The sequence below is a fragment of the Eleutherodactylus coqui genome, chromosome 5 (genome assembly GCF_035609145.1).
Source record: "Eleutherodactylus coqui strain aEleCoq1 chromosome 5, aEleCoq1.hap1, whole genome shotgun sequence".
Lineage (NCBI taxonomy): Eukaryota > Metazoa > Chordata > Amphibia > Anura > Eleutherodactylidae > Eleutherodactylus > Eleutherodactylus coqui.
The window spans coordinates 97169643-97185494 of record NC_089841.1 but is presented as its reverse complement, the minus strand read 5'-3'; the positions used below and the strand labels follow the sequence as shown (position 1 = coordinate 97185494).

At 40.8% G+C, this 15852-nt stretch overlaps 1 protein-coding gene across 1 annotated transcript in view; it reads left to right on the top strand.

Annotated features, from left to right (window-relative positions):
* Nucleotides 1-13410, top strand: part of MARVELD2 (MARVEL domain containing 2) — a 29902-nt gene extending 16492 nt beyond the window's left edge. Inside the window, exons 6-7 of the mRNA XM_066602933.1 lie at nucleotides 10656-10706; nucleotides 12699-13410. Coding sequence (XP_066459030.1) covers nucleotides 10656-10706; nucleotides 12699-12818 — 171 coding nt within the window. The 3' untranslated portion in view covers nucleotides 12819-13410. The remainder of the gene's footprint in view (nucleotides 1-10655; nucleotides 10707-12698) is intronic.
* The last annotated feature ends 2442 nt before the right edge of the window (nucleotides 13411-15852 follow it).

Sequence of the window (15852 nt, the reverse complement as noted above, 5' to 3'; positions counted from 1 at the left end):
AAATGTAAAAAAAAATTGTAAAAAAACCCCTTTTTTATGCTTTTTCTAATATTAGCATAAAAAAAGTTTAAAAAAATAAACCCCACATATTGGGTATTGACGCGTCTGTAACGACGTGTACAAAAAGTTGAACATACTTTTTACTTTGTACAGCAAAAAGCATTAAAAAAAAGCTAAAAAACGGAGGCAAAATGCTAATTTTTAGCATTTTGCCTCTGAAAAAATGCAATAAAAGTGATCAAAAAAGCCGTACATTCCCCAAAATGGTACCAACAAAAACTACAGCTCGTCTCACAAAAAATAAGCCCTTATAGAGCTCCGTACATAGAAAAGTAAAAAAGTTACAGGACTTTGAATGCAGCTATAGAGAAAAAAAAAAGATTTCCAAAAAAAAGGGGTTTTTATTGCAAAAAAGTGCAAAAACCTAAAAAAAAGTAAGGATTTTGGTATCGTTGTAACCGTACCGACCCGCAGAAAAAATTTTGTGTCATGTATGCTGCATGATTAACGCTGTAAAAAAAAATCTATGGCAGAATTGTTGCTTTTTCTCTCCCTGTTATCATAACAAAAATAATAAAACTTTTATGATATAGTTTATGTACCCAAAAGTGGCACCGATTTTAAAAACTACAGCTCGCCGCGCAAAAAACAAGCCCTTATATGGCCATGTCGACGGAAAAATAAAAAAGTTATGGCTTTTGAAAAATGGAGATGGGAAAAATACCAAAAATCGCTTTGTCCTCAATGCCAAAATAGGCCGTGTCCTTAGGGGTTGTGGCAACATACAGCAGATCTTTGGAGCAAGTTGGTTTTTAAGTTGTGTAATTAAATAGTCCCACCAAAAAGATGACCTATGCTTGCCGATGGAGAAAACATTATTTGCAGAAACCTTCTAAGATTTCAGATGGTTCTCTGGTGTGCTCAACCGCTCTGCAACATGTGAGTAGTAAGCTGGCTCACATGGGTGTAACTACAGCTTCAGCAGCTGCAAAGAGCCCGAAGACACCACTTGGGTGCAGGAACCAAGCTGCTTGTTGATGACCTTTTTCATCCACTAGGGGAGCTACTTGCATATGAATCAGAACCCAACCTCTTCAGAAAAAAAACTTGTTTGCTAGGTTGGTTTCACACACCTACACTTTTTGGAAAAATAACACTGCATGTGGTTGGTGTGTGTTTGTTTTTTTGTTTGTTTGTCTTTAACTCCTTAACGGCATGGCCTATTTTGGGCTTAAGGTCGCAGCGATTTTTGGCGGATTTTCATGTCCATTTTTCAAAAGTCATAACTTTTTTATTTTTCCGTTGATGCGGCCGTATAAGGGCGTGTTTTCTGCGTGGCGAACGGCAGTTTTTATTGGTGCCGTTTTGGGTACATAGACTATATTGTAAAACTTAAATTTTTTTATGATAGGGAGAGAAAACACATCAATTTTGCTATAGATTGTTTTTCTTTTTACAGCGTTAATCATGCAGCATAAATGAGACAATAAACTTTTTTCTGTAGTTCAGTATGAATACGATACCAAAATTCTTATTTTTTTTGTAGGTTTTTCCATTTTTCTGCGATAAAACCCTTTTGTAATTTTTCTCTTTTCCTAAATCGCTGCATTCAAAGTTCTATAACTTTTTTTTTAAATTTTCCATGGAGGGCGTATTTCTTTGCAAGACGCGCTGTAGTTTTTATTGGTACCATTTTGGGGTACATACGGCTTTTTTGATCACCTTTATTGTGTTTTGTTTTTTTTTTGGGGGGGGGGGGGGGTTAACATGCTAAAAATTTGCATTTTGCCTCAGTTTTTTAGCATTTTTTTTTTTTACCGTGCATGATAAAAAGCGTGTTCAACTTATTGTATACATCATTACGAACACAACGATACCAAATATGTGGGGATTTTTGTTGCTGTTATTTTTTATGCTAATATGAGAAAAAGCACAAAAAAAAGAGGGGTGTTACATTTCTAATTTTTTGTACATCATTTTTCTCTTTTTGTAACACCATTTGTCTCCCTCTGAGGGACTTACAACATAGCACCGATTATCGCTATGATAAGACATTACAGGACTTCTCTCCTGCAATGCCTTATCGCTTGTTATAGCGATCATAGGCAGTGATAATACAGGACGCCTGTAGGTGGCGTCCTGTTACCATGGCAACCAGCCGGGCTCTCTGCGATTACATTGCGAGAGCCCGATGATGTCAGAGAGGGAGTGCTCTCCCTCTGTAAACCCTTCCCATGCCGCCATATACATAGATCGCGGCAGGAAAAGGGGTTAACAGCGGGAGTTGTATCTCCGTCAGTGGTTCTGGTAGGAAGGAAAAGTCTAAGTCCTTCCTTTTAATATTTCCCAACCCTTTTGGATCAAAAAGCTACATTTAAGATTTGCAGTGGTATTTAAATATAACAGTTTTTTGTGAAAAAAATGCCATACAGCATTAAAACTATTTTAGTTCCATGTGTGTTCTGAATCTTGCTTGACCAGATTTGTCATTTCAGCCTCATTAGGAGGTACTGGTGCCTTGGAATACAAGGTTTGGCGCTCCCTCTCATGTATATGGAGAGTGGCTTCGCGAGCACTGTGCTATCTTTTGGCCGATATAACTAGCCTTACTATTTCTCAGACAGTTTGACAGTTCATGGACATTTTATGTCTATTTTGCTACTAGTACCACCTGATTATTGACTACAGTGGGCCAGCCATGCAACCTCCAGAGAACTCACTTGTCAGGAGATGAAGTAGCGTGGCTCTTTACTAGCGTCACTGCCGCTTCTAGAGATCAGCAGGGGTCACAGCAGTTAGATCCTTCCTGATTTTGATATTGGTGGTATATCCTAGCAATCCAACAGGAGACTATCTCTTGAATTACTTCTTTTTTTTTTTTTTTTTAATTAGTCTGTGTGTAAATAAATATATAATATACACTCATTGTTAAAAAAAAAATGTAGCCCCCTAGAAAGTTTGTATGTTCACTTCTATGTGTGACTGTAACGTTGATATTAGTAAGTGATTACAATATCTGAGCAAAAACATAATTTATAGTAGAAAAGTCTAGTACCCGGTTGTATCGCGTCTTGCTTGGATACAAGATGTGATACAGGCAGCATGGAGGCATACAGGTTCCGTATGGTATCCTGTGGCATATCTGTCCACATTTGCTATAACTGAGCCTCTAGATCTAGATCATGCAAAATTGGTATTCCAGATGGTCCCATACATGTTCTACTGGTGATAAATCTGGTGACTGGGCAGCCATGGAACTGTGACAATGTTGTGGGGACATTCCTGTGACCCCCTTGTGTGTGCGACCGAGTATTATTCTGCTGGAAAATGCCTCTTGGAAGCTGCCATGAGAGGAACACATGTGGCTGCAGGATGTCCTGAACATATCGCTGAGCTGTCATTGTCCCTCGTACCACTACTGTGGGTGACCAACTGTCATATGTGATGGGCCCCCCCCCCCCCCTCCCCCAGACCACCACACAAGCAGTGGGGGCAGAATGCTGCTCCACAGCAAAGGCAGAATTTGGGCGCTCACCCCCAGGTCTCCAGACATGAACACAGCCATAGTCCGTGCGTAAACTAAACATGGATTCTTTTCTGAATGTAACCCGGTTCCACTCCACAGCAGTCCAGTTTTGTAATTCGCAACACCACTGCAGACGGTGGGTGGGTGTCAAAGGCAATACACATAATGGGCACTGTAGGATTAGATGTCCTTCAGCCCAGCGTCTGAATATGGTTCCGATTAGACACAGGGATGCTACCATCTGTCTCTGCATGGCAGACAACAAAACAGTTGGAGCTACTCTACTGGTGGCGTGCCCTCATGTATCTACTGGTCCCAACACCTCCTAACATAACTTTATGTTCTGTAGAACAGCGCATCAATCTCTTTTTAAATGGTCAAAAATTTGCGGAAGGTCCATTTTCTTGAATCAAATTTAGTGTGTAAATTAGGCGTGTAGAAATGTAATTCCAAAATAGTAAGCAGAGCCGCCCGTAAGTGATTCATTGTGACCTTTTGGAGAGGTTGGATATTTCTGGCATGATGATTACTGTAGGAATAATGGAGCATATTACTGTGATAATAATCCCTGCATTCTCATAAAATATGGCTCATCACAGAAAACAATGTGCTGGTGACTGCTCTACTGTCAGGTTACCCGCAGTCAGACCACAATATACACCATGGTAATTATACACCATCCACCACCTTGCAAACACTTATGTGTCTGTGTATAAGGGCCCTTTTACACAGGCAGACATATTATTCAGATTTCCGCAACGCAGCGAGAATCTGCATGTAAATGCATGCATCAACTGAACGACGAATGATGATTTGTTCGCTTTTCTTCTTCATTCAGTTTACACATGCCTAAAAACTTAACTTCCATTGGCCGATGTAAACAAGCAGTCATTCTTCTATCAGCGACTGCCTGTTTTACTGTGAATGAAGGCGGGTGAGCCAAAACGATCCCGGCCCACTCGATTGTTCCCGTGTGAAAGCACAGCAACAATCCCTTACTGGGACGAACTGTCAGGCATCTGTGCTTGGCAGGTTGTCCGGTGTAAAAGGGACCTAAGGGGCATCAGACAAGTTAAACTAGTAAAGTAAGAGAAATGCAAATGTGACACAAATACAAACATTCATATAACAAAGTAATATAAGGTTGTGTTCACATGTAGCAGATTTGGTACAGATATTCCACTGCAGAAAATCTGCACCAGAATTCATGTCAGATTGATGCAGATCCACAGCAGATTTTACTCCTTCAATTGAAAGGATGAAATTTACTGCAGATTCATTTCAAAATCCACACAAAATGTTTCAGATCAGCGCAAAATATTATGTGGATTTTGATGCAGATGTACAATAATATCCGTTACATGTGAATGCACTTTAAATTCTAGAGTTTAGAGCGGAAAGTGACCAACATTGACATGCCAAAAGTCATGGGATAGGAACTAATATTGTGTAGAAACCCCTCTCGTATTTCTTTGCCCTGCAAAGTGCAGCAACTTGGTATGATATCAATTCCATAAGTAAATGAAAGATATCTGGATAGCCACCCACAGCTCCATTGCATTTGTAGGGGCGTGATCTTGGTGGACCTCTCCACCACATCCCATAAATGCTTCACCGGGCTCATGTCAAGTGGACAAGCAGGCCACACCATTCTTAGGAACGCTCCAGAATACTACTTAGAGCAGTTCTGGACAACTTATGCCCAATGCCATGGCCCATTATTCTACTGGAATATCCCATAATTGTTGGGAGTGCATGAAGTCCATGAAGGTTAACTGTAGTGGGCACTGGTCGATGACTAGTTTAGACAGACCAGCAGACCCAACCTATGCAATGAGAACATACCCCACACAAGTGTGAAAACCCTACCAGCTCGAGGTCTGCACCATATATGAACCCTATCATCAGCCCAACGCAGTTGGTACTGTGATTCATTAAGCCATACTTCATGTTGCCAGTACTTTTAGGGTCCAATTGGCAACCTCACAAGCCCGCATAATTCAATGTGTCAGGTATCATGGTTTAAACAGACTCACTCTAGTGGGTATTGTGCTCTCATATCCTATGGAAGCTAAAGAATGCTGCACTGATCTGTGGGATATGCATGTGGGGCCTTGCATTGAATGTGGATGTGATTGATTTATTTATTTTTTTGCTGGAGTCTCTTGTCTGTTCGCAAATACAATTTTACACAGATGCCGTCAGTTGCAATCATTAAGCACCCGTGGGCGGCCACAGCATTGTCCACTGTGAGTGGTAATGGTTTCTATTATGTATTTCTGGTACATATGTGATATTGTGGATTGAGGAATGGTAAATGCTTGTACAGCTTTGGAAATGGATTGTCCCATACTACTGGCTCCCACTATCATGCCTTGTTTGAACTCCTAATTTACATTACCATGCTGGCCAGTATACAGCCTCACTCACAAGATAACACCTCACAACTTATATAGGTTCGGTTGTTCCCAAGCCACCACAAGAGGTTACACCACTTCAAAATCTCTCTTGCCCGAATATGTCAGCTGCACCTCAAGAACATCGCAAGAATCCACCACTCTCACTGTGGATACGCTTAAAACGCTCATTGTTGCCCTCACCCACTCTTGGCTCGATTATTGCAACTCGCTGCTGATCGGCCTCCCCCATGCCTACTCTGTCCTCTCCAATCCATCCTGAATGCAGCAGCCAGGCTCCTCTTCCTGTGCAGCTACTACTTGGACACCTCTGCCCTGTGCCAAGAAAGTAGAAGGCAGGCTTGACAAAGAGAGGCTTGACAAAGATCCCTGCTGGGATGGAAACATCGCTTGCTCTGTGTTTGGACCATGTGGAATAAAATGTTTGATAACTATTAGTGAGTGCCGCGGATGCTACCTTTTTTTCTACTTTCTTGGACATTATCTGGATCAGGGATCCTGTTTTGGGCGGTGCATCCTTTTGTTTGGCCGATCTGCTCAGCCTGAGAGATGAGTGCTGTTGGACATTTCTGCTGTTTATGTCCGCCCTGTGCCGGTCACTGCACTGGCTGCCCGTCAAATATAGAATTAAATTCAAACTCACTACCTTCATCTATAAAGCCCTCCACAGCACTGCGCCGCCCTACATCGCCTCACTCATCTCAATCCACCACCCAGTCCGTGCCCTACGCTAAATAAATCAGATTAAGTACCCCTTTTATTCAAACCTCTCATTCCTGCCTCCAAGACTTCTCCAGAGCAGCACCAGTCCTCTGGAATGCGCTACCCCAAACTATCAGGGCAATCCCTGACACGCAAAACTTCAAAAAACACCCCCCCTTCAGGGAGGCATACCACATCTCCTAAACCAAACCCCTTTTTACGCCGCCTGATAACATGCTCCCTGTCCTAGTGACTGCAAACCCTGCTAACCGCCCTCTGCAGTTATACCGATTAAGCCACCACCACACGGCTTATGTCTGACCATTGTCTATGTGTATAGCATCCCTCACTCTCTACCTCGCCATACAGTACATATCTCCAGCACCTTCTGTATCAGCCCATTATTTGTAGTATGTAAGCGCGTTGGAGCAGGATCCGCACCCCTCCTGTTTCAATCAATTGATTACTTCATATAACACTGGTTTTTGTATCTTTGGGGTTTTTTTTGTATCTGTTCTCCCTGTTTTGTAAGCGCTGTGGAATATGTTTGCGCTATATAAAGATTATTATTTTGATTAATTTATACTGATGTGCCAAAAGTCTTAGAATAGCAGTATGTAAAGTGCTTATGTATGAAAAATGTTATAATTGCTGAGGTTTAGTGTTTAAATGCTGAGGTTTAGCATAGGAAATGCTGTAGTATTGCATAGGTATAGTGGAAGAAATGCTGCAGTGATAATCGATTGTTGCCTAGTTAGAGAAGTTTGGTTATAGCTAGCATGTTATCAAGTGCCAGGGTTTGGGCTCACTTACATGAAGCGTTTTGTCACTATGTATTACGCAGTACATGTAACGTGTATTTGCTGTGTATTTTAGGTTCCCATAGCCTTTAACGGGCGTATTACGGCACCAAAATGGAATGCGCTGTGAGCTTTTTTTCCACGTGCGTAATAAGCACAGGAGAATACACGGGTGTGAGCGACCCAGTGTAAGTCAATGGATCTTATCACTGCATATTATGTACACAAAAAATACGCGTGTAATATGTAGTGACAATACGCCTGTGTGAGTGAGCCCTTTATTAGGAAGATGTGTTAACTGCTGATGCTTAATGTACAGCGTGGATACAACCATGCACTTGGACTACATCAGAGATTGCCTACAATGACCCATGTGGCTATTAGGTGTACATCAACAGGTCACCGTGCTGGAAGGGGGACATGTAGGACACGTCAAGCCCGCAGGATAGCTGCTCTCTGGAACCTCTTGTTCAGTGTGGTTACCCAGACATTTGTCCATAGTAGCAGAGGTAGCTCCAGTCATTGGCTCACTGAATCGGAGAGAGTCTTTTGCCAAATAGACTTTGGATAAGTAAAGCCAGATAATTATAAAGAGCTTGAGAGTCCATGAAAGACTGAGTGATTATATATGAATGTATTGAGAGCCTGTGAATCCATAAAGAGCCCGTGAGTCTAGAGAGACTGTATAATTGTTTTTTAATTTGTTTTTATTTAGTTAAATCAGGACATAACTTATCACTACAGTGTTTTTTTTTGCTGCATTAGCATCATGGGTATATAAGTCATCCTGATTCACATTTTGCATAACATTTTTATCAAATTGGGGGGGGGACACACGTATTAAAACAAACTCTTGACCCGTTTTGACATTAACATACTTGGTCTGTTGACCTTCTTGCTGGAGATCTTCAGAATGTGTGGAGGCCCCGCGCGGCCACGGCACGACCAATGATTCTACACAGGCATATCCCCCACCGCTGAGACTGTATAATTTACAGGAGGCTGGTGGATATGTATGTAGAGACTGTGATATTGTACAGAAAGATTGCTGCCTAGTTGGAGAGACTGAACTTGATTCCACGAGGGCCTGCAGGCTAAGACAGTATTGCTAAGATTCCAGTGTCTGTATCGCTGAGTACTACAGATTGCATTGCTGAAGTATTTGAACCTGTGTTGCAACGTTCTGAAACGGTTTGCCAAGCTAAAGTGAATATTCTGCTGATTCCTGTCTGCCGAGGTAAAGCGCCTGTAGCGTTAATCAGCTGCTAATTAAAAGCTATTATTGTATATCACAACATGTGATCTATTTTTTAATCCACTTACACATGGGCCACCCCCTCACGTGTGTGTAGAGCTGCTTAATGATCCCCTTTGTTAGGGACTGTCCAGGAATTTACAGATGGTTGACAACCTGATTAGGAGATTGCTCTTTATGCAATTACCTTATGTATTATTGTGAGGATATCTGATGAAGGACTTCTTGTAGCTTATCCCAGCTATGTGGTGTATACCTCTGTAAAACGGCATACGACCTCAGTTTCTCCATACAAATCAATTCTGACATATTTCTGTAATTGTATTTCTTTATCGCTAGTAAAATTCTGGTTTTGTACACTCCTAGATTTGAAACTCAATAAAAACAGATTACACATAACTACTCATAGGATTTTATAGCTGCCTGTACTTAGTTTCCATTTCGGTGACTATTAACCATCTATCAATAGTCTCAGCTCCTCCTGTTCTACAACATGATGCCTGCAGTTTGGACACTGTGTTAAAGGCGACAGGTTCCCATTGGTCATAGTGAAAAAATCGGATAGATTTTTGGTTGGCGTTGCACCATTTCTGATCAGAGGTAGACTGACTACAATATATTTAGTGTTTCTGCCTGTAATGTAGGAAACCGATGCAAGAGGTAGGAGGTTTGTAATAATATGAGGTATAATGGATGTATAGGACCATAATAAGAACAGCTATAGTGAAGGCGTTAAGTATATCTCTCCGCCATTTGTGGTTGGTTGTTGGAGTGGATGGCCAACGTCTCTCCTCTGTCAACAAATATGGTCACATGATCATTGAGTGCATCATCCCACAGTTGCGGTAGGGTGATTGGCCACCTCTGACAGAAGTCACTGTGACCAATCCCCTTATCCTAACCACAGGATAAAGCACTTAATGCCGCCGCTATCAGCGGCGTTCTCTTCATGACAAAGACTATAGTATATCTGCTGTTTTAAACCTTAAAGAGGATGTCCGTTTTTTCTAATCTGCTTAGTAAATCAATTTTCAGATCCCCCTCACAACTATGAAGGCATTTCTTAAGAACGTCCCCAATGGTATACTAGTCAATACATTGTAATATATACTACATTATCTCACACTATGATATGTACATGGCATTCTTGTTGCTCCAATCAGGCTTTTTCAGTTTACAGTGATCCTAGAAACCATTTCCAACTATTTGTCGTATCTGACAGTAGGGTAGGTGTACTCCTCCCCCACCCCCTAAAAGTAAGACACTGTGCCTCTTTTGGGGTAAAAAACAATGAAAGCATCTTATTTTGGGGGAAACACGGTAGCTTAGGGCTATTGTACATGTAGTATGGTGACATGGCATGTTCAGTCCTTTCTGTTCTTTGCCTGCATTGCATAATGCCTCAAAAGCAATAAAAGGCATCTGCCCAACATTGGAGCAGCTGCTTAATTGCTGTTTCTACTAATAACTTCAGTTCCTGAGATCCGCCTATTTTTTTGCAATAATAGTGATGTTGGTTGTTGCTGTAGGACAGGACCTCGTAGTTAAATGTAAATCATGTGCCGTTCACATTTTTGACTTTGAACCCTGGAACATGCAGAAAATACTAGCAGCATGAGAACCTTTTGAGGTTGCAGTTGACATAAACAACCAAAGCTTTACATAGACATTGCTTGTTTTCCCACTAATTAATCCTATTCATTACCTGTATCTAAAGCCTATGGCCGTTTTTATAGGCTAGATGTCCTATGCTGGTAAAGTCTGTAATAGCTTACATTGTGATAACAGATGCTCACAAGGGGAAGTAATCGTCACAACATCTGATACGTGACAGCTATCCTATTGTTATGTGATATCACTTGCACAATGGCCAGAGCATGCAACCACCAATGGGCTGCTTGTGTATGTGAGCAGTGGCACGCTAAAATATAATATTGCTGTCCTTAATTTTACAGGAATATGAACGGATATCAAAAGTTTTGCAGGAATATAAGAAGAAAAAGAATGTGAGTATATTCAATGCATATAAAATAAAACTGAACTGTTATTAAACTGATAGGCCATCAGTAGTTGACAACTGGACAACCCCTTTAAGTGGGTGATTTCAGAATGCTCCTGACCACCTTCAGCCTCTTGAAGTTCAGCATGACCGCTGTCAAATGCGAAATCATTAGTTTCCTGGTTACACCTCTCTTCCCCAAAACTAATTGTACCCCCTTCCCTCAATGTCTCTTCAGGTGACTTACTCCCCCTACCCCTCATCCCTCTCTTCTAATGTAATATAAGGTGTGTGGTGCAGCAAGATATTAGGAAATAACCGATTTTAGTATAAACAGATTACAAGACAATTTCCCATTCGTTCTGTAGTTGATAGATTAAAAACTGCAAATTTAAAAGACTTGGATGGGTGCCTGCTGTGACTACTGGTGATGGAGGTGATCACTTCTCACTTGTGTGCCTTTAAAAGGTAGATGCACAGAATTGTGGCTTTAAGGGGTTGCCACGCAAAAAATATTGTTTATTCAGCCCATAATTATAGGCGCTTCTTTTTTTTTTTTTTTTAAACGTTAAAAAAATGTTTCTATCCCCAGATATTCCAGGACTGTTAGAATAGTGCCACTTGCTGCCTTTATACTGTGTCGACCTCAGTAATTGTTCTCTCTGCCCTACTGAGTATGTGGAGGGGTTTCTGGTGTGGTAAGCAGCTGCTTCTGAAGTTGTTGTATCTTCTCTGATGTCAGAAGAGATGCTGAGCAAGTGATAAGTTAGACTGTGTTACTGCAGAGAAGCAACACTGAGCATGTGTGACCACCTCCAGACAAGTACTGAGGTGGACTGGACACAGAGAGGCTCTTCAATAGAAACAGCGGGTGGTGCTATATTCTAATATTTAGTCCTAAAATATCTGGGGATAGAAACATTAATAGTGTAAATATAAAAAATTTGTATGGGCTGGATTTATCCAGAAACAATTTTTTTTTTTTAATGAAACAGTCCTTTAATGGAACAATAGTTTTTTTTTAAAGAATATGTAACAATCTGAATTAATCTATATATACTGTAAATGTCTTTTGTGGTCAAGACACACGTCAGTTTTTCATAAAATTAGGCAAAACTGCGATTGAACCACTGTGTGGGATGACCCTTACTGCTATCCTTCTCCATCATAATAGTAGGTGGTGGGCTACTGGAACTAGTGGGAATGTGAGTCAGGGTGATTATTACTACTCAAATGGGTTTTTTGGGCTTAGCCCTTGGCCCTGACTATGATTTATCTGGGCCAGTACTAACGGCTATCCTATGCATTTGGACAGCTTAAAAGTAGCATTCTTCAAGACCTATACTTAGGCCTCATGCACATGGGTGGATTTGCATTGTGGAATCTGGTGCAGGCGTCCGCCTTCGGACTTCGCAGTAAATACTGACCATAGCATGCTATGGAAAAGTGATTTTTCATGCACACGAGTGGAAACAGCTTGCAGATGAAGAATCGCAGCATGCTTTATTTTTGCGTGGATTCCGCGCGGACGGCTTCCATTGAAGTCAATGGAAGCCATCTGATCTGCAGCCCTTCCGCAATTGACACTGCAGAATGGTTACGGATTCCGCGTCATCGCTAGGCTATAATTTGGGAAAAGTGGGAGTTTAAAAAAAATTTTAAATCTGTACTGCACATGTTTGACGGCGAGCCGTGCAGACCATCCGCGGTGGAGATTAAAGAAAAGAAGAGCAGGTACACATGGACACCGCCGCTGCCAGGGCTAGATGTGGAATCAGACCCGCCTGTGTGCATGAGGCCCCTTCACCCATGGCTATACAAAATGACTACACGATAGATAGATAGATAGATAGATAGATAGATAGATAGATAGATAGATAGATAGATAGATAGATAGATAGATATTTATATGGATTGTTGTGCCCTAACTGACCTGGGCTGAATGTTCTTTCCTAAGTCATTATGTGAAATCCAGGCTAATTATTTTTTTCTCTAATAGGATCCTACATTTTTGGAGAAGAAGGAACGCTGCGAGTACTTGAAGAACAAGCTTTCTCACATCAAGCAAAGAATTCAGGAGTATGATAAAGTCATGAGCTGGAATGATGGATTTAATTAGGTTACTAAAAGTTTCTTTTTATCTGTAAATAGTGTTATGTCACTTATATGTTTGGCTCTGTTCTCCTTTACATTGTGACTTACATTTTTAAGTCCCAGCAGGGTGCTACATCCATCATATGATTAATACCACCAGTGCCTGAAGCACACCATTGACTTAAAATGGGGTCCACTGGATTCTGTCACCGATGGGGACAATAATGCTGTATGCAGTGCTGTTATTCCCATCAAGTCTGACACAATTTGCCCCAGTGATAATGTGAGCAGAGCTTTATTCTCCTAAACCTTTTTAATAATCTACATACTTTTATTGTAAATATAGTTTTGTGAAGTTGATTAGATATATAAAAGGCTGTGTACATCTACTCATGAAAAGGGAGTACTTACAATTTAGGCAATGCAGTAAAAAAAAGTATCTTTTTGTATTTTTCATAATAAAGTAAAATCTCTGTAAGAAGCATTTCAGATGCTATAACAGACCAGTGGAAACACACTTGCCATTTCATTTACATATTTCCAAGGCATAAACTGTAATAAAGGAATATAATTGTTCTCGGCAGACTAATAAAGTGTACATAATTTGTTTTATTTTATTGTGTTGCCGGTGTGTAATATTTTGAAGACTACAATTTGAAATCTTTATACAAACCAGATTCCAAAAACGGGATGCTATAATAAATGTAAAAGGAAAAAAGAATGTAGTGATATGTAAGTCTCATAACCATATGTTATTCACGATAGAACACATCACAAGTTGAAAGTGAGACCTTTTTCCATTTTGTTTAAAAAAAAAACAAAAAAACTAATCTAGCAATTGATGGCAGCAACACATCTCAAAAAAATTGGAACAGGGTTAACAAACAGCTGGAAAAGTAACTAGTCCTAATGAAAAATAGTTGGAAGGTCAGTTTTCTACTAAGTCACATGACTGTATGAAAAGTGCATGTTAGAGGAGCAGAGTCTCTCAGAAGTAAAGATGGTCAGAGGTTCACCAATCTGTAATATGATCATATGAAAGTCAATGTAAAGTAAAAAAAAATAGTTAAAGATTCAGCTGCCCTGATGGATCGGATCCATTAGGGTAGCTGAAAGTACTCATCCTCTGCGATGTCCTGCGGCATTCTGGCCTCCCAGCCCCAAAAGCGCCTTCCGCGCATGCGCGTCGTATAGCGGTCCAGGAAATTAAAAAATCTCTCTGGCTTCCGCGAGGGAAGGTGATGTCCTCCCGATGGGATCTTTATCAGTGGACCTTTCCCCAACTTTGGCGCATGCGCTCATCAGCAAAGTGACGGCCGCAAGCGCAGAAACTGGGGAGGGGCCGGGAAATGTAAAGTCTACTTGCTCCTGGCTACTAAAGGTAGCCGAGAGCCTGAAGCACTGACTGAGGGCCATGGTGAGCGGTTTCCGGTCATATGAGTGCCATTATCCAATGGATAACGGCGATTACGTAAAAGTTAAAACACAGTTGGAAGTATTATGCTCCTGTCGGTTTGAGCCCCGTTGTGCATACGGACATATGATTAGGGCTAAAAGGTGCATGTTTCTGAACACGGGACAAATGAGGGTATCCATTTTGGGGTGCAAAACCTTTACGGAGTTATTCTATGTTAAATTGACATGTCAGATTTCCAAAATGTGGCCTGGTCATTAAGGCTTGCAAACAGGCTTGGTCACTAAGGGGTTAAATAAATATGCGCAGTTGCATACAGATGTAGCAAGGTTTAACTTGACTGATAACTTTCTATGAGAAGTTAACTTAAAATATTCAAAAGTTGTTGTTTTTTTTAAATCTTACAACAAAAGCCATTGCAAGGACAAATTGGCACAATCAAGTTAAACTCTGCTAGATCTATAGATTTCCTTTTAGGGAGGAGACAAAGGGGTGCATGTCTCAACTGTTTGTCCAAATAAGTGTAAAAGCCTAATTTCCTCCTACAAAAGCTACCCTTTGATCAGTCTCACATGAGTGTAATATGGGTGCAAGCCACCTCTATATTACATGGCCTTTTCTACATCCCCAGCTCAAACACACTACAGATGTATCAACGTTTACCTCAACTTGTAGCAGAAAGTTATCACAATTATTTTATCGTAAGCCGATGAAAAGCTATCACTGGGGCAAAAACTGTGGCGCGGTCCATTTTCTTAACATAGCAAAATTTAACTTGACAATTAACATATTTGTACTTCCCACCTTGTGCCAAGACTGGGAGCGATCAACACTAACCACTCATGTGAGGTTCTCTCCTAGGCCCCTTCAGTTATGTCACATGTACAAAAAGGGGTGCAGCAGGCATGAGCAGTGTCTTATGAAGCTCATCTGAAGTAATAGTAAAAGGATGTTGTATATGAGTAATTCTTTTCATCAAATGAGCGTCTCTAATGCCAATGCAAACACAATTCCAGGCTAGTCTTTGATGTTTTATTGTTCCAGTTCCTTTTAGCATTACTGGATTCATACCCTTGGGTATAGCTTTCTTTCAGCAGGTGCGTATTTTGACTCACTGAACAGCTGCTTTCTCTATATATCTAAATCCTGTCAGGAAAACCTACCTCTTAACAGGATGTGGATTGTTGGTCACTAGGCAGCAAGTAATTAGGGCTCTAAAATGTAAAAAAAAGACAAATCATTGAAATGAGCATAAAATGAGAAGCTTTTTGGATTAAGGACTCAAAAGGTGCCTGTTCAGGATGTGACTGATCTGTAGTAAGCATATGTGAATTATGGCTACTTGTTAGACTAGACCTGAACTTGCCATTTAACTAGCAGTAACCTACATGCACTTACTGTGATATGTATGAGCCTCCTTACATGATGCTTCAGAGCTACGTGCTTTTGCCAGAACATGAGGTGTTCATTCACCCATTGATGCTATCTGATCAGAAATGGCTTGTTCACACTGCAATGGACCAAGTTTACAAAATACAGTTCACACCTTGTGCTTGTAAACATAGCTGCAGTACACTGTATTGCAGTACACTTTCCAGCTCTCCATTCTCAATCACAGGAGGAAGAGAACAATATTTTACAGTTT